This window comes from Conger conger, chromosome 1 (assembly GCF_963514075.1).
Source record: "Conger conger chromosome 1, fConCon1.1, whole genome shotgun sequence".
Lineage (NCBI taxonomy): Eukaryota > Metazoa > Chordata > Actinopteri > Anguilliformes > Congridae > Conger > Conger conger.
The window spans coordinates 39,754,111-39,781,072 of NC_083760.1; the positions used below are offsets into that span (position 1 = coordinate 39,754,111).

General features: G+C 43.8%; 1 protein-coding gene across 3 annotated transcripts in view; it reads right to left on the bottom strand.

Annotated features, from left to right (window-relative positions):
* Window positions 1-26,962, bottom strand: part of spata17 (spermatogenesis associated 17) — a 303,051-nt gene that overhangs the window by 235,758 nt on the left and 40,331 nt on the right. For all 3 annotated transcript variants that reach the window (XM_061216057.1, XM_061216056.1, XM_061216058.1), the window contains one exon: window positions 16,763-16,886. In XM_061216057.1, the coding sequence (XP_061072041.1) occupies window positions 16,763-16,886 (124 nt within the window). The remainder of the gene's footprint in view (window positions 1-16,762; window positions 16,887-26,962) is intronic.

Sequence of the window (26,962 nt, forward strand, 5' to 3'; positions counted from 1 at the left end):
AGCTGAGGGGAAATCAACCCTTAAATGTCAGAGTTAAGGGAAACACTTGATTTTATGCACTGCACTGCTGCCACACGATTGGCTGATTAAATAATCGCACAAATAAGTAGGTGTACAAATACTCCTAATAAAGTGCACAGTGAGTGTATTTGCTGATAGCTCTCAATAATATTACAAGGTTGTGGCCCAAGCTTGATGGCTCATGGTTAATAGGTTTAAGGATGAACTTTCACATTGTGTGCGCCAACAAGGTACCTAATTTGTTAATATATAAAAATACAACACAAGAAGCCGTTGACCACAATGTTACATTATGTACTGGTTTTTCAAAGGGCAAATTCATCTAAACTCACTTATACTCACACACAGAGGCACACACACTGGAACATCTGTTGACCATCAAAAACCAAGGTCTATTATTTCTTCATTTCCACTCTTAGACGCCAGACATCTGGCTGTGATATCTTCCTGCCCCAACGATTGGGGCTCCTTGGGCAAGCACCAGCCCGTGGCAGATGTGAGAACAGGGAACCAGCAAGCAGAAAGGACGTGGCTAATATTGCCAGGTCGGATGAAAGGTGCAATGACTGTACAGGCATGAAGGAGACCCAGGAAATGAAATATCTGCTGGAGACGAGGACTGCTGAATCAACACTGACCAGCATACTTCATCATAATTATCAGGACATGCTATTGCCAGGGGAATTATAAAAATCCCACTCAGCAAATCATTGCTGCTGTTAGGAGATGGGCAATGTTAACATGCTGTCACAGTCTGACATTTAGTAAGATAATCCACATTCGATTACTCTTGGCTGAGAAAAATAGGGAAACATGATCATTTGTCAGCAAGCATTGTGCCGCTTTCTGAATGCAGTTCTTTTGGCAGTCTTGTTAAGCCATCCCAGGGTTGAAACTCACATGTCTAATCCTTGCCCCCCTTTTAACTGTCACAGACAGCCTTCAGGTTTGACAGAGCAGCAATGCCAAGACTACCACATGACCATACCATATTAAGAGCTAAACATATTTAACTTTTATAAGTAAGTAAATAAATAGCTCTGTATAACAATGACAAACATTTTTCGATTACATTTTTGCTATTGTAGCAAGATTGAAGACTGCTAAGTAACATATAGTTAAATGCTACAGAAACTGCTTAAATTAAAGCTTAAAGTTGAGCTGAGTTGAAGAGTACAGGCAGCCCCTGGGTTAAAAATGCCCGACTTACGAACGCCCATACGTACGAACCGACCTCTGTAAAGCCTGTTTAAAGAAGTTGAGTTACATACAATGGTTCGTTCTAGCGAACTACGCCACGCCATCATCTTCATCATCGTCGCTGTTATGTTCCTGTGTTCTGTGTGTTAGTGTATCATTGTTTAGTATTATTTATTCTTGTAATTTATTATTTTTCATATTTCATGTCTGGTTCTGTTTATTTTCATTAGTCTTTGCACTCGTCCTCCCCTGTTATGTCTGCGTCTGAATGTTTTCCAGTCGAGTCACTCCCCTGTCTGCGTTCCCCACTATTCGGGTGGTTACGGTAGTTTTCGGGGTTCAACATTTTTTCTAAACTCGCGATTCTTACTTCCTGCTTTTTCTTGATAGTTAAATGTTGTAAAGCACTATTCTTACTAACCACTACTAATCTAGGTTTTGTATAGTACTAATCCGATTAATACACTTACTGTCTGTCTAACTAACTAACAATCACTTTTATTGGGTAGTTTAGAAATATTCACGTTACTAACTCACTAACGCATCTCTTAGCATTTCTGCGCTGTTCTATAACTCCGCCTTCCTATGCTATCCCTTATTACTCGTTTGTTTCAGCGAAGTGTTCGCACCTGTCTCTTAACTATCACTACGTCTTCAGTCTATGCATTGTCTACTCTCTAGTCCAGAGCCGTTTGTTTTACATGTGTGTCTTTGTGAATCCAGTTCGCGTTTTTGTTTTCCCCCTCGTTATTGTCCCATTACCCTTTCATGTGTCTCACCTGATGTTTATTTGTTAGACCGCCCTCACTCCCATGCCCCGCCTAGTTTGTCTCATTCCCCTTGTAGGGAAAATTCACAGAGCAGGAGACCCCCCCCCCCCCCAAAAGTACAAATCAAAATCAGACTCTGCCCTAATGAACAAGCTGGTTCCTTCAACGCTTTCGAAAATGTAGGCTAAGAGTGTATCAATATATATGTATACACAACATATAATCAATTTATCATATGTATGCTCTTTTTATTAAATTGAATGAACCTAGAACCTGTTTATAACCAAGCTTATGAAAACGCAAGAAACCAGTGTACACTGTCGAAAAGAAAGCAAAGACTGCAAGATTAAAGAATTACGTTTCGTCACTTAGAAGAAAGTAGTGATTAGATGTGTAGTAATATATATTCCATGATTTCTTTGATTATTAATGTATATCTTCTATGATGTCACTGCTGTTCAGTTTATCTATACTTTCTATGACTTACTTTTATTTTTCATTGATGTCTATCATATAATTTCTATGATTTTGATTTGACTGGTGCTCAGTACATCTGTATACTCTTTATGACTTTTTACTGATGAATATTGTTGTTAGAAATGCATAGGTGACCCACATGTAATCCAAAGTTAAGTGAAATGATTAATATGAGGTGGAAATCACCAAAACTGATCTATAGGTCGTAGAAAGTTCTGGAAAACACTATATAGTGAATAGCACCGTGTTTCATATGTTTTTCATGTTAAAGATTTAAGTTTATTTGAAGACACAGCCTATAGCACAAAATGTGTGGAAAAAGGTCTTTCTTTGTTTTGGGAATCAAGGGGAAAATTCGCCACAGTGGTTTCAGGACTGAAAAGTAAACATCTGCAACATAGCCAAGTCATATGGTTTTTAAGAAAGCTATTGGTTGTACTGAGATAAGGATTGTGCATAAAAAGAGAGTTTTGTCTATTATTCAAGGTTGGAAATCTGAGGATTTGAACTGGCTTTTGTGCACGTGTGCTACAATCTTTTCACTTCCTGGACTTGTTTTACAACTGATTGGAGATTGGACCTTGAGAGCTTCTGTTTCCTAGCAACGACATTTGGGGGCTCGTCCGGGATACGAAAGAGGATTTGCTGAAACTTCCGGTGCCTGGAAGACTGGGGAGGAGGATACCAGCTCCTTGAATGCCGTACAACCAATCAGAAGGTGAGAGTATTTAACTATTCATATTCCGAACTAGGGGATGCCCTTCTGACCTCTTTTCCCTGGCGCTGGAAGCAAAAAATCTTCTCGTATAACTAACCTGGCAACTAATACCGGAAATTGAAGGGGGAGATAACGGCAAACGATCTCTGCAGAAAATGCGCGCAGCGAGCTGTGAGTGAATTCATTGTGATATGGTGTTATAAAATTGTGTCGGATATATGTTTGAAGCAGAACTTGTGTTTAGTCTGAAGGTGCATTGACATTTGCGTATAGTGAACAGTAGTTGAATTCATAAAGTGTGTTGGAGAAATGTTTGTTTAGCAGAACTTGTATTAAGTCTAAAAATTATATCGATACGGTGGATTGAAGTTATATTTGTGGCTACTAACGGTGTTAAGTTGTTAAATGTCATAGAGTGTCAGAGACTTGGAAGGAAAGAAGCCCAAGAAGGGCCTCCTGCAAGAATCTCTGATAAAAAGTGTGTCGTCTAAAGGTATGATGCCTAGAATGCCTGTGCTTTGAGCAGATTTTGTAAGAGAAAATACTGGTATGCTATGCTGAGGCCTAGAATGTTGGTACTGTACTTTGAGCAAATATAACGGTGTATTCAGACAGCTGAGTTAAAAAAAACAAACAAAAATAAATAAATAATTTGAAAATAATTTTTTACATATACAATCATAAAAGAAAGGTGTAGAAAGCAATAAAAATAGAATAAGGTAAATAAATACGGTCCGAAATAAATAATAATAAAAAAATAAAAATAAAAAAATATATATATATATCTAAATAACATAAAATTGAATATATATGTAATAAAATAGATAATTATAAGAACCACATATAATAATGAATGAGGGAAAGAAAACAGCAGTTGAGATAATTGCGGGGATATATCCTAAATATAAACAAGAGATAGAAAATATTTCCAAGAAGTGGGAAAAACTAACAAAAAAATTGGTGACAAAATGGCCTAAAGGTGGTACGGTCGATAGAGAAATATGCTATCTGATGGGGGGGGTAATAGCAAATTATAAACCGGGAGATAAAACAAAGGAAAGACAGCTGAAAAGGGAACAGGAAAAAGTGATCTTAGGGTGGTTCAGATCCTTTTCTAGAGAGCAGGGCATGGGGATATCAGGCAATTGCGGGGAGATGATGACTCCTCCCCCGTATGCCTTGCAACCGCAGGGGCAGGGGGGAGAGAAGGAGGGGGTTGTACACCAAATAGGCCCAATTATGCCTGGCGCGCCGCCAGGAGAGAAGGTCATTTGTCCAGTTGTAAAAGGGCAAGTTGAAATAAGTGGGTGGGTGGAGCATGGGGAAGATGCAGAGCAGGTGAGGGAAGCAAAAGAGCGTCTCCAGGGTAAGGAAAAGGAGGTGGAAGAGAGAGTACAAGAGCTTAAAAAGGAATATGAAGAGGCGGAAAATATGAAAAAATTGATTTAAAAAAAATGGGAAGAGTACGATAGCTACCACAGTAAGTTAGTGAAAACAGCAAATGAGATAAGGAGCACTGAGGGAAAAAAGAGAGCAGGTAAAGGTCGTAAATCAACTGAGCAGGGGCAGGAAAATTATGAATGGGAGAAACTCCCATATAAAACATGGGAGGCATTGGAGTGGGCGGAGCCAAAAAATACCAAAGACACAAAATCTCAGGATATGTATAAATCAAGCCTAACAAAAGGCGCAGTAAATAGAAAATCGCTCGGTCAAGTAAAATATAATGAGGATGAGCGGGTTATCCAAACAGAGGGAAGTGGCAGTGAGTACAGTAGTGGTGAGTTAGGGGAAGAAGAGGGAGGCCTTGGGAGGGAAAATTGCGGAGAAGGGGGGTCAAAACAGGAAGTAAAATCAGCACACATACAGGGGGATATAGCTGGGCGATACGCTAGTAGAACAAGAACAATACAGAAGCCCAGGCGGTATCGTGAGGAGGAGGAAACCCCCACCATGGTGGGGCCATTATTGGTTAGAGATAATATACCCCGATACATTCCCTGGTCCACTCAGGACATGCAAAATGTAATAACAAATCTCCCTGAGTTACAGAATGGAGCGAGCCACTCGATCAGGGTGCTGGAGGAGGAGACAACGGGCCGGATCCTGGCGGTGGGGGACCTGAAGGCACTCCTGGGGAAGGTCATGGGGATGGAAACAATGCTGGACATATTCAAGCAGGCCGGCTTTGTCAGAGACCAAGTGCAAACCCCCGCAGTGGATGGGGGGCCATTTGATAACGTGCGGGGGACTGTCTGGACTGCACTACGAGCGCTGTATCCTGCGCGACCTGACATCACAACCTTAACGGCAACGTACATTCACCTGCAGTTGCGTAGGTGGAGGCAGATAACTGAACGGAATATACAGTTGGACCCCATAATGACTACCCTCTTCCGTAAAGCCATACGGGAGGGGATGCCTTCAGAAGTGGGGCGCCGCCTCGATGAGGTGGTGGGACTGAACACCATGACCCACAGAGAGTTTGTGGAGCATGTGGTACACGCTGTAGAGAGACAGCGGAAAGAGGGGAAAAAGCTGGAGGATCAAGCTAAAGACATCCAAAGGAAACTGCTGCAGTTGCAGCTGGAGGAACTTAAAGCCAAAGAAAAAAAGACCAGAGAGGCAAAAGAGCTGGAAAAAGAGAAAGAGGCAAAAAAAGTGGCTTCTGTGAAAATACAGAACATGGACAATGGTTTCTTTGACATTGAGGCACCCCTCACACCTGAACCATGGAGTAGCCCGATGGCACCCCCGTCGACGGTGGTCTACAACTTCTCCGGCAACCCTCATCCAGTGGCCATGCAAGGTAATATGCAAGGGGGGGGGGCACAAATGGGTGGGAACCAAATGAAGGGAGGGCCAGGGAATGATGGGCAGCTCAATCAGTGGAGAGGTCAGCAGAATCAGAACAGCCACATGTCGAATAGAAACTGGAACCAATCAGGTTTCCCTAACCAGCAGAGGCGAGGTCCCATAGTATGTTATGGATGTGGTCAGGAGGGCCACATAAGAAGACAGTGCCCAAACACACAAAACTCAAGCCCAGCTAATCAGGGGAACTGGGCCCCCAGTCAGCCCCAGCAACTGCAGGGCTATCCCAACTTGGCTCCACCCCCTCAGGTGCAAGCCCCCTATCACAGTCAGCCCCAGCAACTGCAGGGCTATCCCAACTTGGCTCCGCCTCCTCAGGTGCAAACCCCATATCAGGCCAGGGGGCCTGTAAATTACTGAGGTTCCCACTAGGGGTGCCCAGAGAACCCAGGCAGAGTAGGACAACATGTACTGATAACAACGGGTTCAGAACAAGAACCTATAATAAATGTACAAATCGGAGGAAAAGTTGTCCCTATGATGATAGATACTGGTGCAACATGCACTTGCATTCAGAAAGAATATGCCTCACATCTGCCACTGTCGGGGGAAGTCATTCAAACAGTAGGGTTCTCAGGGAAAATAATGTTAAGCCCGACCACACAACCGGTAACAATAAAAATCGGTACAAAAGAAGCTAAATTAGGGGTGGTGGTGTGTAAAAATTCCCCCGTAAGCCTTCTAGGACGAGATGCAATTTTTGCTTTAGGACTAAACTTAAATTGTGAGGGAGGGGGAATGGATTTGACAGGAATGTACTATATGGAAAGGGAAAACCACCCCATGACAAATGTATATGAGATAGGGGAGATTGAAACACAGGTAAACGACCACATATGGAACACTTGGAAAACATACGTTGAAGCCCAGATCCCAGATGCAACGGAGCCAGAGAAGGGTTTACATTGTACAATGAGAGTCGATCCCACACAGAGCTTAGAGCTAGAAAAGGAGTGGAATGAAGATAAAAGGAAGAGAGAATTTTTAGTGACAACTGCACTCCTGATAGGGCAGGAAGGAGCTGCTTTAAAAGTGTGCGAGACCATATGGATTGACAAATGGTTTCAAGAGCAAAATGCAGCCCCACACATAGCATTGAAAGTCAACCCAGGGTACCAGGCTAAGGACTTAGGTCCCATGGTTAAGAGAGCAGAATACCTCGACTTTAGGCCGACAGACAATCTCTTAATTTGGTGCACCGAAGATTGTGCAATGATCAAAATTATGGTAAGTACCACAATGTGGAGAAAGCCCCAATTGGTGAGGGTACCGGGGGAAGAGGGTACAACACGGGAAGAATCAGGGGGGGATCTGGATCTAGAGGAGCTTTTGGGGCAATTGCCAGCTCAGTTGTGGTCACAGCATGATACTGATGTGGGTAAAGTAAAATCAGCAAACCCGGTTGAAGTGTATTTAAAACCAGGATGTACCGGTCTTTTTACAGCACAATATCCTCTAAAAGAGGACGCAGTGGAGGGAGTGAGGACAACAATAGCAGGCCTGCTAAAATCCGGAGTACTCAGAACCACGTGTAGTCCGTGTAATACACCGATACTGCCAATGCGAAAAGCAGATGGGGAAAAATGGAGATTGGTACAGGACCTGAGAGCAGTTAACGATGTAGTGCAAGATATGACTGCAGTGGTACCTAACCCTCATACTTTACTAACCAACGTTCCTCACACCGCAAAATGGTTTACCGTGATAGACCTGTGTTCTGCCTTTTTCAGCATTCCATTGGCTGAACAAAGTCAAGAGCTGTTTGCCTTCACATTTGAGAATCGGCAGTATACCTACAACAGAATGCCACAGGGGTACAAACATGCACCACATGTATTTAACCAAGTGTTGAAAAATGATTTGCAAGGATTGAATATTGAAAGTGTGGTTTTGCAATATGTTGATGACTTGTTGTTATGTGCAGACACAAAGGAAAAATGCGTGACTGACAGCATGAAGCTGCTGGAGAAACTGGCCGAGGGGGGGCACAAAGTGTCCAGGAAAAAACTGCAGTTCTGCTCCCAGGAGGTGGAGTATTTGGGAAGAGTAATCTCGGCTGCCGGTAAAGGAATGTCAAACAAACAGTTGGAAACAATAATGCGAATTCCTCAACCTCAGACAGTGGGGCAAATGATGACATTTTTGGGAATGACGGGATTTAGCATGGAGTGGGTGGAAGCATACTCTGAAAAAACGCAACCATTGAGAAAAATAATGAAAGAGGCAGGCCAAGAAAAATTGTCAAACAGATTAACATGGGATGCAGAGGCAGAGACTGCCTTTAATTGTATTAAGCAAGAATTAATGCAAGCACCTGCACTGGCGACACCTGATTATAAAAACCCATTTGACCTATATGTAACAACAAAAAGGGGATATATGACAGCGGTACTAATGCAAACAACACATGTGGGTAAAAGAAAACAAGCCGTGGCATATTACAGCGCAAAGTTGGATAGTGTTGCTTCTGCTTATCCTCCATGTTACCAGGACCTGGCAGGCATCTGGGAAGCCTACCAAAAAGCAGTTTCAGTCACCATGGGGTACCCGGTAAGAATATACACGTATCACGAAGTTGTAGAAATGTTAGACCAGGCGAAATTTGTGTTGACACCTGCCCGAATACACAAGTATCAAATGTTGTTAGCTTTTTCAGACATCACGTTTGTCAAGTGTGATACAGTAAATCCAGAAAAGCAGAATATGTCCCACTCCCAAGGGGATGGGATACCTCATGAATGTGTCCCGGAGAGTAAAGAGTTCATGAAATTACGAGAAGATCTAAAAACAGAACCACTGCAACAGGAGGGTAAAAGAATCGTGTTTGTGGACGGTTCAAGTTACTTAGATCACAGAGGAATACATTCGGGTTATGCAGTGGTTGAAAAGCGAGGTGCCAAGTGGGTGACCTTAAAAGCTGAGAGATGTCAACAATCCTGCTCAGCACAGCTGGCTGAGCTCAAGGCCCTAACCCGAGCATGTGAATTAATGGCAGGGCAAGACGCAGACATATATACTGATTCTGCATATGCTCATGGGGTGTGCCATTTCTTTGGAGCAGTATGGAAAGCCCGAGGTTTTCAAAAAACAAATGGCACTGACATACAGCATAAGGAACAGATTTTGGAGTTAATATTGGCAATGTTGAAACCAAAGCAATTGGCAATAGTCAAATGTCAAGCTCATAAAAAGGGAAATAATTTTGTGATAACGGGTAATAACAATGCTGATGAGGCAGCAAGGCAAGCCTCAGGAAGTAAAGTTTCATTAGTTGCACCGACAATGATATTACATGCACAACCATCGCTAGCCGCTATAAGGGAAGCACAACTGGAGGCGAATCATATGGAAAAGACAGACTGGGCCAGGCGAGGGGCTATGCAAGGCACGGATGGGTTATGGCGAAATGTGGAGGGATTGCTTGTGGTTCCGGTACCGCTACTAACCCAACTAATCAGTGAAGCGCATGGCTATGATCATTGTGCGCGGGGACAGGTATTGAGGAATATTAAAAAGCAGGGATTGTGGTCACCTTACTTACAAAATCGAATTGATTATCAGTTGAGGTTGTGTGAAATATCTGCTCAAAATAACATACGGAAGCCATTTAGAGCACCAATTGGCCACATGCCAACACCAGAAGGGCCCTTTAAACACCTAATGATGGACTATGTAGACAAGATACACAAGGTAAGAGGTAAGAGATACCTGTTGGTAGTCATAGATCGGTTTAGCCGATGGGTGGAAGCCATTCCCGCCAAGAACCAAGGGTCAGGAACTGTGGTAAAATTTCTGGTGAATGAAGTTATACCAAGGTTTGGCATACCAGTGACAATAAGTTCGGACAATGGTCCTGCATTCATAGGACATGTATTGAGACAAGTTGCACAGACTTTAAAAATAAAGCAAAGGTATGGGTGCGTATACCATCCACAGTCACAGGGCATGGTGGAGAGAGTAAATGGGATTCTTAAAGCTAAGATTAGCAAAATATGTCACGATACTCACATGAATTGGGTAGATGCCCTACCTCTGGCATTAATGTGTTACAGGAGCCAGGAAAGCAGAATCACCCACCTTAGCCCTCATGAGATGGTCACGGGTAGGAGAATGCCATCACCCCAATTAAGTGGGCAGTCAGAAGGCCCTCCGTTAGAGGAAATGGAGTTGGGCCTTCGACAGTATATGCATCAACTCTCTGCCATTCACCAAATTATATTTGAGCAGGAACAATCCAGAGAGCCAGAACCAGCTGCAGAGGACCAGCCAGTGCGCCCCGGGGACTGGGTGTACATCCGACGATTTCGACGAAAGTGGAACGACGTGCGACGAGAAGGTCCCTATCGAGTGACTCGAACTTCCCCAACTGCTCTCCAAGTCGCAGGTAGCCTTTATTGGTACCATTTGAATCACTGCACAAGGGCGCTAGATAGGAGAGTAGAAGAAGCGGAGGATAATCTCGAGGAAGAAGATGACCCGGGAGAGGGACCTAGTCAAGTACCTCCTTATCATATTAGTCCTCCAGAACCGCCTGGCGGGAGTGACACTGATTACTTTGGGGGACTTGAGTTTGGGGAGCCTGAATCTGACGAGCCTGCACAAGATATAGCAGAAATGGGAGACATTATTGATGAATTATTGGGCGGAGGTGGTACAGAGGAACGAGACGCTGAGAGGAGATATAGTGGGGCCCACGGCAACATTATGTTATGAGGTCACCAATGGTAGAGTACAGGTAGGCACATTCCCAGGTGAATGTCAGATTAGATGGACATGTAATGGGACCAAAGAGCAGGGCCGCCCTCAGTTAAATTACACTAATTTGCCATGGTTACTACAAGATACTGAAAATGCCATTATAAATTATACGCAAAATATAAACTCCACAGGGATAACGACCCCCAAATGCCAGAATATAATTAATGCAGATACAAGGGTGGCTGATATGTTCTGGGTGTGTGGGGAAGATATATATAGTCGCTTACCAATAGGTTGGATGGGAACATGTGCTCGCGTAATGCTGGCTCATTCAGTTGCAATTGGATACCCAGCCCAAGAAGGTCCAACCTCTAGTGGGCGCCAGAGAAGAAGTGATGAGGCTGAGTCCGAGATAACTATAGATGTAATTGGCCAACCAAGGGGGATCCCTAATAAATTTAAGGCCAGGAATGAGATATTAGCAGGATTTGAATCTATCATTCCATGGATAACTGTAAACAAAAATGTGGAGTGGATAAACTACATATACTATAATCAGCAAAGGTTTATGAACCACACCGACGTGGCATTGTCAGCCCTAGGAGAACAGTTAGCGGCAACTAGCAAAATGGTTAGTCAAAATCGCTGGGTCTTGGACTGGATGCTGGCCGAAAAGGGGGGTGTCTGTGTAATGTTTGGAAAAGACTGCTGTACTTTTATCCCCAATAACACCTCCCCAGAAGGGACATTTACACATGCAATGGACAGATTGAAGGCCCTGAAACATGAGGTGAATGAGAATGCTGGATATAGCCATGTTGTGGGGGACTGGCTGGAGCAGGCTATTGGACAGTGGGGAAGTTGGCTGGCCAAAATAGGTCTTGTAGTGGGGATAGCACTGGTGGTGGTGCTGGTGGTGCTATCTTGTGTTCTCCCCCTTTTGAGATCTTCTTTCCACAGTGCTATAGGTATCCATCTGGTGTCATACAGGGGCAGTATCGCAGAGACCTGGCGCCAGACGGGAGAGTCCTGGTATCAGAGGCCGCGAGCACGATCCAGGGAGACGGAGGGAGCAGAGAGGGTGCCTACAGCTCCAGAAGTGCCCCCGCGAAACCAGTATGAGAACACCAAGCCGGTGCACCTGACAGAGGGAGGAACAACATCACCAACAGTGCCCCAGTCAAACCAGTACGAGATCTGCAAACCAGGATACCCGCAGCGTGTGCCGATTGCATCCTTCGGGTGGCAGACGTACCCAGAGGCCACTGGATACTACGACGATTTTTACTGTTACGAATAACGTGTTAACCAATTTAGTGGAAGTTTGTGATCATTTTAAGAGTGGGTTAATTAGAGTAATACATGCTGCTTTTTGATATGGCTATGGCCAGTGCGACAGAAAGCGTTGGAGGAACCTTGGGAGCAGCGTTACATTGAGGAGTCAAATGCATTGGATGTTGCTATGGTAGCAAGGGATGTGCAGGAACCCAATTTAGTATACATGGGGTGGGACATACCCGGCGCTGCCTGTCACTGCGAATGACGGCAGCCAAGGCCAAGGTGGCGGCTGCCTTACCCTTCCCAGGTCAAACAGGTCAATGGATGATGCCAACCTTGTGGTTACTGTCCTACTATGATGGGCCCAATAATATACAACCAAGCTGGGTTCATGTGAAAAAGCTTACTATACCCTGGTACACGGTAAAGAATGAACCGACAACACAAACTGAGATCATAATGTCAAGAATTCACTTCGTCTGCGAAGCTGAACTTGACATTCAGAAAGCACTGGCCCCACACGCTAGCTTTATTGCAGCAATCAGAGAAGAAATTCTGGTAATGTGGCAGGGGAGTAAAGTCCTCTGGTCCAGTAACCCCCTGGCATATCAAGTGTATTTAGACACACTGGGCCAACTGAGTAACTCCTGTCCAAGGCCCCCTCCCTGTGCGCTGGGCCCTGATTGTCCCGTTTGTCTGAGTCCTGCTGAAAGCATGGAGAGCATCCCGATGCCACCCGACCCTGTGCAGAGACAGGCTACAGCTGCAACAGAGGGCAGGCAAGAGAGCCCGGTAGTCCCTATGCAGACTGAGACTCCTGCCCTAAACCCCTACCCCTTCTCCCCTCAATCCCCTGATTCACTCGCAGCGCTCCTGAATCCTCCCTCAAACCCCTACCTCTTCTCCCCCCAATCCCCTGAACCAATTGAGTCAGACAATGATTACACACCCACAGTGCCCCGGCGTCCTTCCCCAGGCTCTTCCCCTGCCTCTACCTATTCTGATTCAGATGCTGCCAGCTCACCTGATAGGCCATCTAAAGCTCAACCCAGGTAAAACTGAAATGATATTCATCCCTGCTAATACCTCTCCCCATCTGGATCTCTCCATTTCCCTCGGGGATACCACACTCACGCCGTCACCCAGTGCAAGGAACCTCGGCGTGGTGATGGACAGCAGACTGTCCCTTTCCGAGAACATTGCGGCGGTGACCCGGTCTTGCAGGTTCTTCCTATACAACATACGGAGAATCCGCCCCTTTCTCACCCCCTACTCGACCCAGCTCCTGGTCCAAGCGATGGTTCTGTCCCGCCTGGACTACTGCAATTCCCTCTTGGCTGGCCTCCCAGCGTCTGCCATCAGACCCCTCCAACTCATCCAGAATGCAGCAGCTCGTCTGGTCTTCAACCTTCCCAAATACTCACACGTCACCCCCCTGCTTACTTCCCTCCACTGGCTGCCTGTCATGGCTCGCATCAAATTCAAAACATTGGTGCTAGCCTTCCAAGCAGTTAAAGGGTCTTCCCCAGCTTATCTGCAAAAAATCATCAGACCCTACACCCCTGCCAGACCTCTTCGTTCAGCCTCCACAGGCCGCTTGGCACCTCCCCCTCTCAGAACCTCCACCTCACGCTCACGACTACTGTCTGTTCTGGCTCCACGGTGGTGGAACGAACTCCCCGTTGAGGTCAGAACTATAGAATCCCTCCCCACCTTCAAGCGCAAGCTGAAGACACACCTCTTCAAACAGCACCTCTCCCCATCCCTCCCTACCTCCCTGTGAACCTTAATTGTTGTCTCTGTGACTTGTGTATCAGTATTTTAGTTGGCTAGGTAAGCAGTGTTTGGATAGTTAACTTTGGTGACTTTTGCTCTGTTTGTTTGTTTGTTCAAAAAAAATAAAAAAAATAAATAAATAAATAAAATGGCCCTTGTCCTTATCTTTCTTGTACAGGTAGCAGTTGAAATTGTACTTACCTCTAGGGTCTTTCAGCGAACTTATCCCTGGTTATAGGTATGCACTTTGTTGTACGTCGCTCTGGATAAGAGCGTCTGCCAAATGCCAATAATGTAATGTAATGTAATAGGCCCAGAACCCTGGACATACCCAGGCGGCATAATGGCCTGATATTTACCAAGGTACCGAGAAGGTCATACAGATTGCAGAACATGGAGCCGTTCGGGGCCATAAATCATGACCCCGAAAGGGGGGATATGTAGAGCAGGAGACCCCCCCCCAAAAGTACAAATCAAAATCAGACTCTGCCCTAATGAACAAGCTGGTTCCTTCAACACTTTCGAAAATGTAGGCTAAGAGTGTATCAATATATATGTATACACAACATATAATCAATTTATCATATGTATGCTGTTTTTATTAAATTGAATGAACCTAGAACCTGTTTATAACCAAGCTTATGAAAACGCAAGAAACCACAGTGTACACTGTCGAAAAGAGAGCAAAGACTGCAAGATTAAAGAATTACGTTTCGTCACTTAGAAGAAAGTAGTGATTAGATGTGTAGTAATATATATTCCATGATTTCTTTGATGATTAATGTATATCTTCTATGATGCCACTGCTGTTCAGTTTATCTATACTTTCTATGACTTACTTTTATTTTTCATTGATGTCTATCATATAATTTCTATGATTTTGATTTGACTGGTGCTCAGTACATCTGTATACTCTTTATGACTTTTTACTGATGAATATTGTTGTTAGAAATGCATAGGTGACCCACATGTAATCCAAAGTTAAGTGAAATGATTAATATGAGGTGGAAATCACCAAAACTGATCTATAGGTCGTAGAAAGTTCTGGAAAACACTATATAGTGAATAGCACCGTGTTTCATATGTTTTTCATGTTAAAGATTTAAGTTTATTAGAAGACACAGCCTATAGCACAAAATGTATGGAAAAAGGTCTTTCTTTGTTTTGGGAATCAAGGGGAAAATTCGCCACAGTGGTTTCAGGACTGAAAAGTAAACATCTGCAACATAGCCAAGTCATATGATGGTTTTTAAGAAAGCTATTGGTTGTACTGAGATAAGGATTGTGCATAAAAAGAGAGTTTTGTTGGAAGGTTGGAAATCTGAGGATTTGAACTGGCTTTTGTGCACGTGTGCTACAATAAAGTCAAATTTTCTGCAGACTTTGCTGTTGTGGGATCTTTTCACTTCCTGGACTTGTTTTACAACTGATTAGAGATTGGACCTTGAGAGCTTCTGTTTCCTAGCAACGACACCCTGTGTATTTATACCTGTCCTTTTCAGTTGCACGTGGCTAGTTCGTCTTGTCCTGTTTCTGTTCCCGAGCCCTTTATTCCTTCCCCAAGTTCTAGCCTCCTTATTTCCTTGCCCTTGCCCTTGCCCTTGCCCTTGAGTCCTTGCCCTTGGTTATCTGCTTATCTGGTTTTCCTGTTTTGACCCCTGCCTGCTTCCCTGGACTATTCTTTGTGTTTTGTGGAATTCTGTACCTCTGCCTGTTTGGACTGACCCCCTGGATTTTGACCTTGGCTTGTTTTGTGACTACACTCTGTCTGCCCCATCACCTGTGAGTAAACTTGCCATTTTCCACACCCCTGTGTCTGCTTCTGGTCCTCCCTGCCGTAACAGTCGCAAAAAAGTTGGATCGCATAAACATATTCTTCTTCTTTTAGTTGAGCAGACTAGCCGCCCGGTGTGGAAGCTCCTCCTTAATGCCATCCAGTTTTATACCCTGGTATATAAACCTGTTGTAGTCAGGAATGGAATAACTTTTTCTTCCACCACAATCTATTGTGTAAACTCTGTTGTGTGCATTGTGTTTTGACTTCAATGTTTTGTGTGTTTACCGTGATAATTGTGGCTCCAAAGTGTAAATCTGATGTACAGTTGTGTTAAAAAAAATAGCAGTACAACATCAGTAACCTGATGAACCACTGTTATTAGTAGTAGTGATATTTCTGCATGGCAAATAATTTACTTGTAGATGTAGTAGTGTAATAGAAATAGAAAAACAACACACCCAACTGTCATGACATGCACGCTGACTCATTCATTGAAATGGGCGTGTTCAAAATAATAGCAATGTGTAGTTTAATTAGAGAATTCATTAATTCTGTGAAAAACCAGGTGTCATTAATTGGAAGCAAATGTTTCACACATTGTTATAAAATATATTTCTTTCTGAATTGGTAAGTAAAATGGGCCATTCCAAACATTGTTCGGAGGAACAACGTCATTTGATTAAAAAGTTGATTGGAGAGGGGAAACGTATAATGAAGTACAGAAAATGATAGGATGCTCAGCTAAAATGATCTCAAATGCTTTAAAATGGCATGGCAACAAAAACCCGAAACAAACGGAAGAAAACAAGCAACTACTGTTCAAACGGATCAAACAATAGTCAGAATGGCAAAGATTCAGCCATTCATCAGTTCCAGAAAGATCAAAGATGATCTACAATTACCTGTAAGTGCTGTTACAGTCAGAAGACATTTGATTGAAGCTATCAGCAAGAAGCTTGCTACTTGTGTCACATATTGTATTCAAAAAAATGATATGTACAGCGATTTCAGCTTGGGAAAAGAGCTTCACAAATAAATTGTATCATTATTATTATTGAAGACATAATATAAAAAAGTTCTAGAGGCTATTGTATCGAGGGCTTGGAGAGTACTTGTAGGAGTGAATGCTGAGGGTGTGCAGAACATAGGTTTGGGATTGATGGCTGTGCAGACCTGGTAAGTGCTGAGAAGGTAGTGCATCCTCTGGGCCTGGTCCTGCTTTTCCTGCTCATCTCTCTCCATATTTGAGTGCTCCCTCACCCTCCTCTGTAGTTCGTCAAACTCCTCCAGGTCTCTCCTAGTGGAATATAAAGACTGTGGTCTGCTTATTTAAGCAATACAGAACAAGAGGCCATATCGGCTACAGGGGTGTTGTACGGTACAATCCAAAGTGTAATGCTGGCAACCCCCTGTATTCATGATACAGCACCACCTCAAGTGCAATACAGCTTTTATAAAACAGTTACAACATATACAAACGGCCTGTAGCGTAGTGGTTAAGGTACATGACTGGGACCCGCAAGGTCGGTGGTTCGAATCCTGGTGTAGACACAATAAGATCCACACAGCCGTTGGGCCCTTGAGCAAGGCCCTTAACCCTGCATTGCTCCAGGGGAGGATTGTCTCCTGCTTAGTCTAATCTGTAGGTCGCTCTGGATAAGAGCATCTGCCAAATGGCATTAATGTAAAAACAAACTAATTAATTAATTGATGACACAACATTATTAATTTAGTAATATTATTTCTAAATAACAGTTGTGCATGGAGTGATACTGTTTATAAACAGGTATGTTTGATTAACTATTACTGTAGCAAATTTACAATAATTGTAGAATTTCAGCAGCCAATCAGCATCCAGGATTGAAACAACCCATATCTTTATTGCTTTTACTTGTGGTTGTGCCAACCCACAATCAAGCAAGGGATCAGCAATGTTCATGAGGGATTAGAGAGCTCTATTCCTGGAAACATTGTTAACATAAAAATATATATATTATTTGCAGTAAAACCCTGCAATAACGTGAATTCAGATATAACAGGATCATCCCTTAGCTTCCGTTTCATTTCTTTCATTTTAAATGTTAAAAGATGTTGTGACTAGGGTTGCAAAGGGGGGGGATTTTCCAGGTAATTTATGGAAATTGTCAGAAATTACATTTTCAATCTCAAGGCACCACACAAATTGAATCATAAATTACAGAGGATTGTCTCGATTCTCCAGAGAATATGGAGGTTAGCAGTGGTTGAGATAAATAATTAACCTAAGGCGAGTTAAAAGTATTAAAGCTTTATCTTATTGAATATAATTTTATTCAAAAGATTAAGATAGTTTTGTAGTTTAGAAACTAATTTATTGATTGAATCACAATTAAAAAATAAATGAAAGAATTTCATACAGCATGCTGCATTTTCATACAGCATTATTTCTAAATTTGAAAGAATGCTGTAAAATAGGATCACTGAGTTCTTTTCTGAGTATAAGCTACTCTATTCCCACCAATATGGGGAGGAAAACACTCTTCTGAAATAGCTTTGGTCTAACTGATGGACAAGGTCTCAAGAGCTCTTGATAAAAACTTTTTTAAGACATTGACACTGTAGATCATAATATTTTGCTTATGAAACTTAATTTGTATGGTATTAAAGGTGTTGAACTACATTGTCATGTAGTTATCTGTCATGTTTTTTATACTTTTTGCTGATGATATGCTAATGTTTTATCAGACAAAGAATACAATGATTTAATCACCAAAACAAATTCAGAACTTGTACTTATGGTTTCAAAGCAATAAACTATCCTTTAATCCATAAAAGTTTGTACATGCTATTCCTACCCAACAATAGACATGGAGTAGATCTTGGTGAAGATGTATATACACTCTTGAGCACTTTATTAGGTAGACCTGTACACTAGCTTGTTCATACACATATCTAATCAACCAATCATGTAGTATTCTATAGAGTTTGCAGAGAATGGTGCAGAAAAACAAAAAACATCCAGTGAGCAGCAGTTCTGAGGGCAAAAACACCTTGTTAATGAGAGAGGTCAGATGTGAGAAGGGCCAGATTGGTCGAAGCTGACAGTAACGCAAATAACCACACGGTGGTTATGCTGTGATATTCAGAAGAGTATCTCTGAACACATCATGCATCAAACCTTTAAGTGGATAGGTTACAGCAGTAGAAGACCAAAAAGTAAAAAAAATAAGTCAAATAAATACCTCATAAAGTGCTCACTGAGTGTAAGTCTGGCAATATTTGAATGAGAATCCCATATACCAAGTTCCTTGGTGTAATGATAGATGAAAAGCTTCACTGTAAAAAACATAAATCATATATTTCCAATAAACTTCCCCAGAATCCACTCCAATCGGCGGCCAACATGCTATATCCGACTCCAGTACCACCTCCACCTTCGACCCTCTGTGATACTCTACTCTCTGTGAAACTACTCTCTGTGTTCACCTGAATATTCAGTAATGCACATTTGTATTGTTCTGAATTTATGTGTTTTTGTCTTAGACGTAGGCTAGTAGGTAAAGAGGCATCTTTGTTTGTAGGCTATATATACATTTTTGGACATTGCTGGAACAAATGCATACATTCTCCACAAAGAACTGTCATCACTGGGACAACAGGAACAAATGACCCACAAGGCTTTTATGGAGGGGCTCACTGCACAGCTATGTGGTGTCTCACAAAAGACACTCATGATCATCTGCCTGTGCCTACAGCCACACAGAAGGTGGCATCGTATGGGCGCAGGACATGCATGTTCTGCAGGATGGACATAGGGAAAACAGAACAGAACACAGAAGTGCAAAGAGTGTGATGTCCCCCTTTGCTTGCAGCTAAACTGGAACTGTTTTGAAAAATGGCACATTTGTGGTGTTTATGAATGGCATCTTTATTGTATGGAGATTTTGTGGTGATTTCAATAAATTCCTAAATAAAAAAATGTATTTGTTTTTGTCTTCTAACTGGCTCACTGAGTATTGCTATTATATGTGGAAAGGCTTTGTTTTAGAGGTAGGGAGGGGTAAGGCCAGGTGTGAAAAGCCTACTCGCCTGGCAGGAGTACATACCACATAAATATTCATTGAAGAAAGGCTATTAGCCCTCCCATTGTCAACTGGTGTTGAAAAATAGTCATGACAACTTTAAGCTTTTGTAATTTATTTCATATTTCTAATTGGATTTGCAACAATATATTGACAAAAAAGGTCTAGATTAACACATTTCAGTGATCCAAAAATTGTGTTACAATTGGTTTGCACATGTTTTTACAACATTTTGTAACATTTTTGTTTTCAAAACTACTATTTACCATGTGTGTGTGATTCAAGAGCAATTTAAAACCCACATATGCTTCCCATCTTGCTGTTATATATTTGAAACTATGTTGATTCCTGTTTTTTTTTTGTTTTGCAAATGATACATACTCTAGGGCGCTCCTCTATAGCAAAGCTTCTTGAATTGCTGGAATATATATAGCCTTGGTTGTTTTTGGTCAATGTCATGTGACAACTGGAATGGCCTCATTCTTTTAGGATGAGCATGCTGAAATGACTGCAATCACATGTTTTTCACCAGTGCAGCATCTTCCATTAATTTTGGGGATTTCATAATAATCAGTGGTTCGCAGATGTTGCAGAAGTACAGCTTAGACCGACTTTAAACGTTTCCTGAAGTTGTTACCAGGATGGCGCCATGGACGGTCGCCTCGGTGTGTCGGTGCGCGTTTTATTGTCTCGTTTTGTTTGTCAGTTCAGTGTTTTGCGACAATTCGGGGAGCTCATACACCAGAGAAGAGCTTGTGAACATCAGGGCTACAACCCCTACGGATTTATTTCCCACATTCATTGCCACATCTGTGGAACTATTGAACATTGTCGTCAAAGGTGCGCTCACCTTTGTACATACAGTGAAACGCCGGAGGAGAGGAAGACGCGCTGGTGTGCTGGTGCGTCTCCGCCAACGCGGATATCGCACAGCGTTACCTGGAATATTTCTCTCTAACGTGCGTTCACTGGGAAACAAACTGGATGAACTTCAGCTACTGTTGGGTAAAAACAGAGACTTTTCTTCATCTTCTGTTTTGTGCTTCACGGAGACGTGGTTGTGTGGATCGATTCCGGATTCTGCGCTGCAGCTGCCAGGCTTCCAACTCTTCAGAGCGGATCGCGACACAGAACTCTCCGGCAAAACGAAAGGCGGAGGTTTGTGCTTTTACATTAACAGTGGTTGGTGTAACGACATCACAGTGATCCAACAACACTGTTCTTCTGATCTGGAATCTTTTCTCATAAACTGCAAACCCTTCTACTCCCCCCGTGAGTTTGTTTCATTCATACTAGTTGGTGTTTACATTCCACCGCATGCTAACGTGCAGGAGGCACAGCGCATGCTCGCCGACCAGATACTGTGTGTGGAGCGGAAAAACCCGGACTCTTTAGTTATTGTCCTCGGCGACTTTAACAAAGGAAACCTCAGCCATGAACTCCCCAAATACAGACAGTTTATTAAATGTCCGACCAGAGAGAAGAACATTTTGGATCACTGTTACACCACAGCTAGCAGTGCGTATCATGCCATCCCCCGCGCTGCACTGGGACACTCTGACCATGTCATGGTCCACCTGATTCCTGCATACAGGCAGAAATTAAAGCTCTCTAAACCTGTTGTGAGGATATCAAAGAAGTGGACCAGTGAAGCTGTGGAGGATCTTCAGGCATGTTTGGACTGCACTGACTGGGATGTTTTCATGACTGCTACCAACAATCTGGATGAGTACACAGAGGCGGTGACTTCCTATATCAGCTTCTGTGAGGACAGCTGTGTACCATCACGCACCAGGGTGAGTTACAACAATGACAAACCTTGGTTCACAGCAAAACTCAGAAAGTTAAGGTCAGAGAAGGAAGATGCGTTTAGGAGTGGGGACAGAGTCATGTTTAAAGTGGCCAAGTACAAGTTTAGCAAGGAGGTGCGAGACGCTAAACGACTGTACTCAGAGAAGCTGCAACACCAGTTCTCAGCCAATGACATCTGTCTGGAAAGGGTTCAGACAGATCACTAATTAGAAAACAAAAACCCCCCACTCCATGAACAATTCACGCCTGGCCAACGACCTGAATGAGTTCTACTGTCGCTTTGAAGGTCAATGGGACAGTCCTGACACCATCCCCCATGACAAAAGCCACCAGCTCCAGCCCCCCTCCTCCCCCACCTCCTCTATCACAGCAGGAGCCTGGGCCACTTCACAGCTACTCACCTCAGAGACACCTCTGTCCTTACTGGAAAGAGATGTCAATAGGATCTTCAAGAGGCAGAACCCCCGCAAAGCAGTCGGGCCAGACTCTGTCTCTCCATCCACCCTGAAGCAGTGTGCTGATCAGCTGTCTCCGGTGTTCACAGACATTTTTAACACCTCACTGGAGACTTGCCATGTACCAGATTGCTTCAAGGCCTCCACCATCATCCCTGTCCCCAAAAAACCAAGGATCACACGACTGAATGATTACAGACCCGTCGCCCTGACCTCTGTGGTGATGAAGTCTTTTGAGCGCCTTGTACTGTCCCACCTAAAATCCATCACACACCCCCTCCTGGACCCCCTGCAGTTTGCCTACAGAGCCAACAGGTCTGTAGATGATGCCGTAAACATGGCTCTACACTTCATCCTACAGCACCTGGACTCCGCAGGAACCTACGCCAGGATCCTGTTTGTGGATTTCAGCTCTGCCTTCAATACAATAATGCCAACTATGCTACAAGACAAGCTCTCCCAGCTGAACGTGCCTGATTCAACCTGCAGGTGGATCACAGACTTCCTGTCTGACAGGAGGCAGCATGTGAAGCTGGGAAAACATGTCTCTAACTCCCGGACCATCAGCACCGGTTCCCCCCAAGGCTGCGTTCTCTCTGCTCTTCTCCCTGTACACCAACTGCTGCACTTCCAGTCACCAATCTGTCAAGCTCCTGAAGTTTGCGGATGACACCACCCTGATTGGACTCATCTCTGGTGGGGATGAGTCCGCCTACAGGTGGGAGATTGACCATCTGGTGACCTGGTGCAGTCAGAACAACTTGGAGCTCAACGCTGTGAAGACAGTGGAGATAGTTGTAGATTTCAGAAAGAACCCACCCCCACCCGACCCCATCACCTTGAGAGACTCCCCTGTCAACATTGTGGAATCCTGCCGCTTTCTGGGAACCATCATCTCCCAGGACCTCAAGTGGGAGCTGAACATCTGCTCCCTCATCAAAAAAGCCCAGTAGAGGATGTTCTTCCTGCGGCAGTTGAAAAAGTTCTACCTGCCAAAGACAATGATGGTGCACTTCTACACCGCCATTATTGAGTCCATCCTCACTTCCTCCATCACCATCTGGTATGCTGCTGCCACTGCCAAGGACAAGGGCAGACTGCAGCGTATCATCCGCTCTGCAGGAAGGATTGTGGCCGACCCCTCTCACCCCGGACACAGACTATTGGAAACATGTTTAAAGTGGCCAAGTACAAGTTTAGCAAGGAGGTGCGAGACGCTAAACGACTGTACTCAGAGAAGCTGCAACACCAGTTCTCAGCCAATGACATCTGTCTGGAAAGGGTTCAGACAGATCACTAATTAGAAAACAAAAACCCCCCACTCCATGAACAATTCACGCCTGGCCAACGACCTGAATGAGTTCTACTGTCGCTTTGAAGGTCAATGGGACAGTCCTGACACCATCCCCCATGACAAAAGCCACCAGCTCCAGCCCCCCTCCTCCCCCACCTCCTCTATCACAGCAGGAGCCTGGGCCACTTCACAGCTACTCACCTCAGAGACACCTCTGTCCTTACTGGAAAGAGATGTCAATAGGATCTTCAAGAGGCAGAACCCCTGCAAAGCAGTCGGGCCAGACTCTGTCTCTCCATCCACCCTGAAGCAGTGTGCTGATCAGCTGTCTCCGGTGTTCACAGACATTTTTAACACCTCACTGGAGACTTGCCATGTACCAGATTGCTTCAAGGCCTCCACCATCATCCCTGTCCCCAAAAAACCAAGGATCACACGACTGAATGATTACAGACCCGTCGCCCTGACCTCTGTGGTGATGAAGTCTTTTGAGCGCCTTGTACTGTCCCACCTAAAATCCATCACACACCCCCTCCTGGACCCCCTGCAGTTTGCCTACAGAGCCAACAGGTCTGTAGATGATGCCGTAAACATGGCTCTACACTTCATCCTACAGCACCTGGACTCCGCAGGAACCTACGCCAGGATCCTGTTTGTGGATTTCAGCTCTGCCTTCAATACAATAATGCCAACTATGCTACAAGACAAGCTCTCCCAGCTGAACGTGCCTGATTCAACCTGCAGGTGGATCACAGACTTCCTGTCTGACAGGAGGCAGCATGTGAAGCTGGGAAAACATGTCTCTAACTCCCGGACCATCAGCACCGGTTCCCCCCAAGGCTGCGTTCTCTCTGCTCTTCTCCCTGTACACCAACTGCTGCACTTCCAGTCACCAATCTGTCAAGCTCCTGAAGTTTGCGGATGACACCACCCTGATTGGACTCATCTCTGGTGGGGATGAGTCCGCCTACAGGTGGGAGATTGACCATCTGGTGACCTGGTGCAGTCAGAACAACTTGGAGCTCAACGCTGTGAAGACAGTGGAGATAGTTGTAGATTTCAGAAAGAACCCACCCCCACCCGACCCCATCACCTTGAGAGACTCCCCTGTCAACATTGTGGAATCCTGCCGCTTTCTGGGAACCATCATCTCCCAGGACCTCAAGTGGGAGCTGAACATCTGCTCCCTCATCAAAAAAGCCCAGTAGAGGATGTTCTTCCTGCGGCAGTTGAAAAAGTTCTACCTGCCAAAGACAATGATGGTGCACTTCTACACCGCCATTATTGAGTCCATCCTCACTTCCTCCATCACCATCTGGTATGCTGCTGCCACTGCCAAGGACAAGGGCAGACTGCAGCGTATCATCCGCTCTGCAGGAAGGATTGTGGCCGACCCCTCTCACCCCGGACACAGACTATTGGAAACACTCCCCTCTGGCAGGAGGCTGCGGTCCATCAGGACCAAAACCTCTCGCCACAGAAACAGCTTCTACCCATTGGCAGCTGGCCTCATCAAAAAGGCCCAAGGGTCCCCATTGTCACAGACTTTTATCCCTCCCCCATAAAACTTCATAAACTTTATATTTTTTAAATTTTATTTATATTTTATATATTTTATATTTTGCACTTTAACAATACTTCATATACCCCGCTTCAGCATTATGTTGTATTGTATATACAGTGGGGCAAAAAAGTATTTAGTCAGCCACCAATTGTGCAAGTTCTCCCACTTAAAAAGATGAGAGGCCTGTAATTTTAAACATCATAGGTATACCTCAACTATGAGAGACAAAATGAGAAAAAAAAAATCCAGAAAATCACATTGTCTGATTTTTAAAGAATTTATTTGCAAATTATGGTGGAAAATAAGTATTTGGTCAATAACAAAAGTTCATCTCAATACTTTGTTATATACCCTTTGTTGGCAATGACAGAGGTCAAACATTTTCTGTAAGCCTTCACAAGGTTTTCACACACTGTTGCTGGTATTTTGGCCCATTCCTCCATGCAGATCTCCTCTAGAGCAGTGATGTTTTGGGGCTGTCGCTGGGCAACACGGACTTTCAACTCCCTCCAAAGATTGTCTATGGGGTTGAGATCTGGAGACTGGCTAGGCCACTCCAGGACCTTGAAATGCTTCTTACGAAGCCACTCCTTCATTGCCCGGGCGGTGTGTTTGGGATCATTGTCATGCTGAAAGACCCAGTCACGTTTCATCTTCAATGCCCTTCACTTAAAATCTCACGATACATGGCCCCATTCATTCTTTCCTTTACACGGATCAGTCGTCCTGGTCCCTTTGCAGAAAAACAGCCCCAAAGCATGATGTTTCCACCCCCATGCTTCACAGTAGGTATGGTGTTCTTTGGATGCAACTCAGCATTCTTTCTCCTCCAAACACAACAAGTTGAGTTTTTACCAAAAAGTTCTATTTTGGTTTCATCTGATCATATGACATTCTCCCAATCCTCTTCTGGATCATCCAAATGCTCTCTAGCAAACTTCAGACGGGCCTGGACATGTACTGGCTTAAGCAGAGGGACACGTCTGGCACTGCAGGATTTGAATCCCTGGCAGCGTAGTGTGTTACTGATGGTAGCCTTTGTTACTTTGGTCCCAGCTCTCTGCAGGTCGTTCACTAGGTCCCCCCGTGTGGTTCTGGGATTTTTGCTCACCGTTCTTGTGATCATTTTGACCCCCCTGGGTGAGATCTTGCGTGGAGCCCCAGATCGAGGGAGATTATCAGTGGTCTTGTATGTCTTCCATTTTCTAATAATTGCTCCCACAGTTGATTTCTTCACACCAAGCTGCTTACCTATTGCAGATTCAGGCTTCCCAGCCTGGTGCAGGTCTACAATTTTGTTTCTGGTGTCCTTTGACAGCTCTTTGGTCTTGGCCATAGTGGAGTTTGGAGTGTGACTGTTTGAGGTTGTGGACAGGTGTCTTTTATACTGATAACGAGTTCAAACAGGTGCCATTAATACAGGTAACGAGTGGAGGACAGAGGAGCCTCTTCAAGAAGAAGTTACAGGTCTGTGAGAGCCAGAAATCTTGCTTGTTTGTAGGTGACCAAATACTTATTTTACCGAGGAATTTACCAATTAATTCATTAAAAATCCTACAATGTGATTTCCTGGATTCTTTCCCCCCATTCTGTCTCTCATAGTTGAAGTGTACCTATGATGAAAATTACAGGCCTCTCTCATCTTTTTAAGTGGGAGAACTTGCACTGGCTGACTAAATACTTTTTTGCCCCACTGTATTTACTTATATTTACCCAGATCACATTCCACCTTATTATATATCTATGTTCCTATTTTTATTTTTTTTTTTTTGGTTTCATTCTTTATGTTGTTTGTATGCACCCACAAACCACAGCAAATTCCATGTACGTAAAACTACATGGCGAATAAAGAGATTCTGATTCTGATTCTGATTAAAGAGCTGCAAACTCTATACCATTTATGTCTTTCTTCAAATTATCCAGTTTTGTGTATTATATTGGATTGTATTGTATTGATTGTATTGCGTTATGTAACATCTCAATTATTTGCTAAAGTAAGCTAGTATTTGAATACTGGTACAAGTGTCTTGCTACTTTTAAGCATGTCACACACTGTGTGATTCCCTTGGGAGGATAGACGAGGGGGACACAGGGAGATATCGAAAGTCCGGATTGCAACGATGGTTATACTATCAAGTTTTTTCTAGCAAAACAAGCCAGTCCTTTAGGCATGTAAATGAGGGTGGA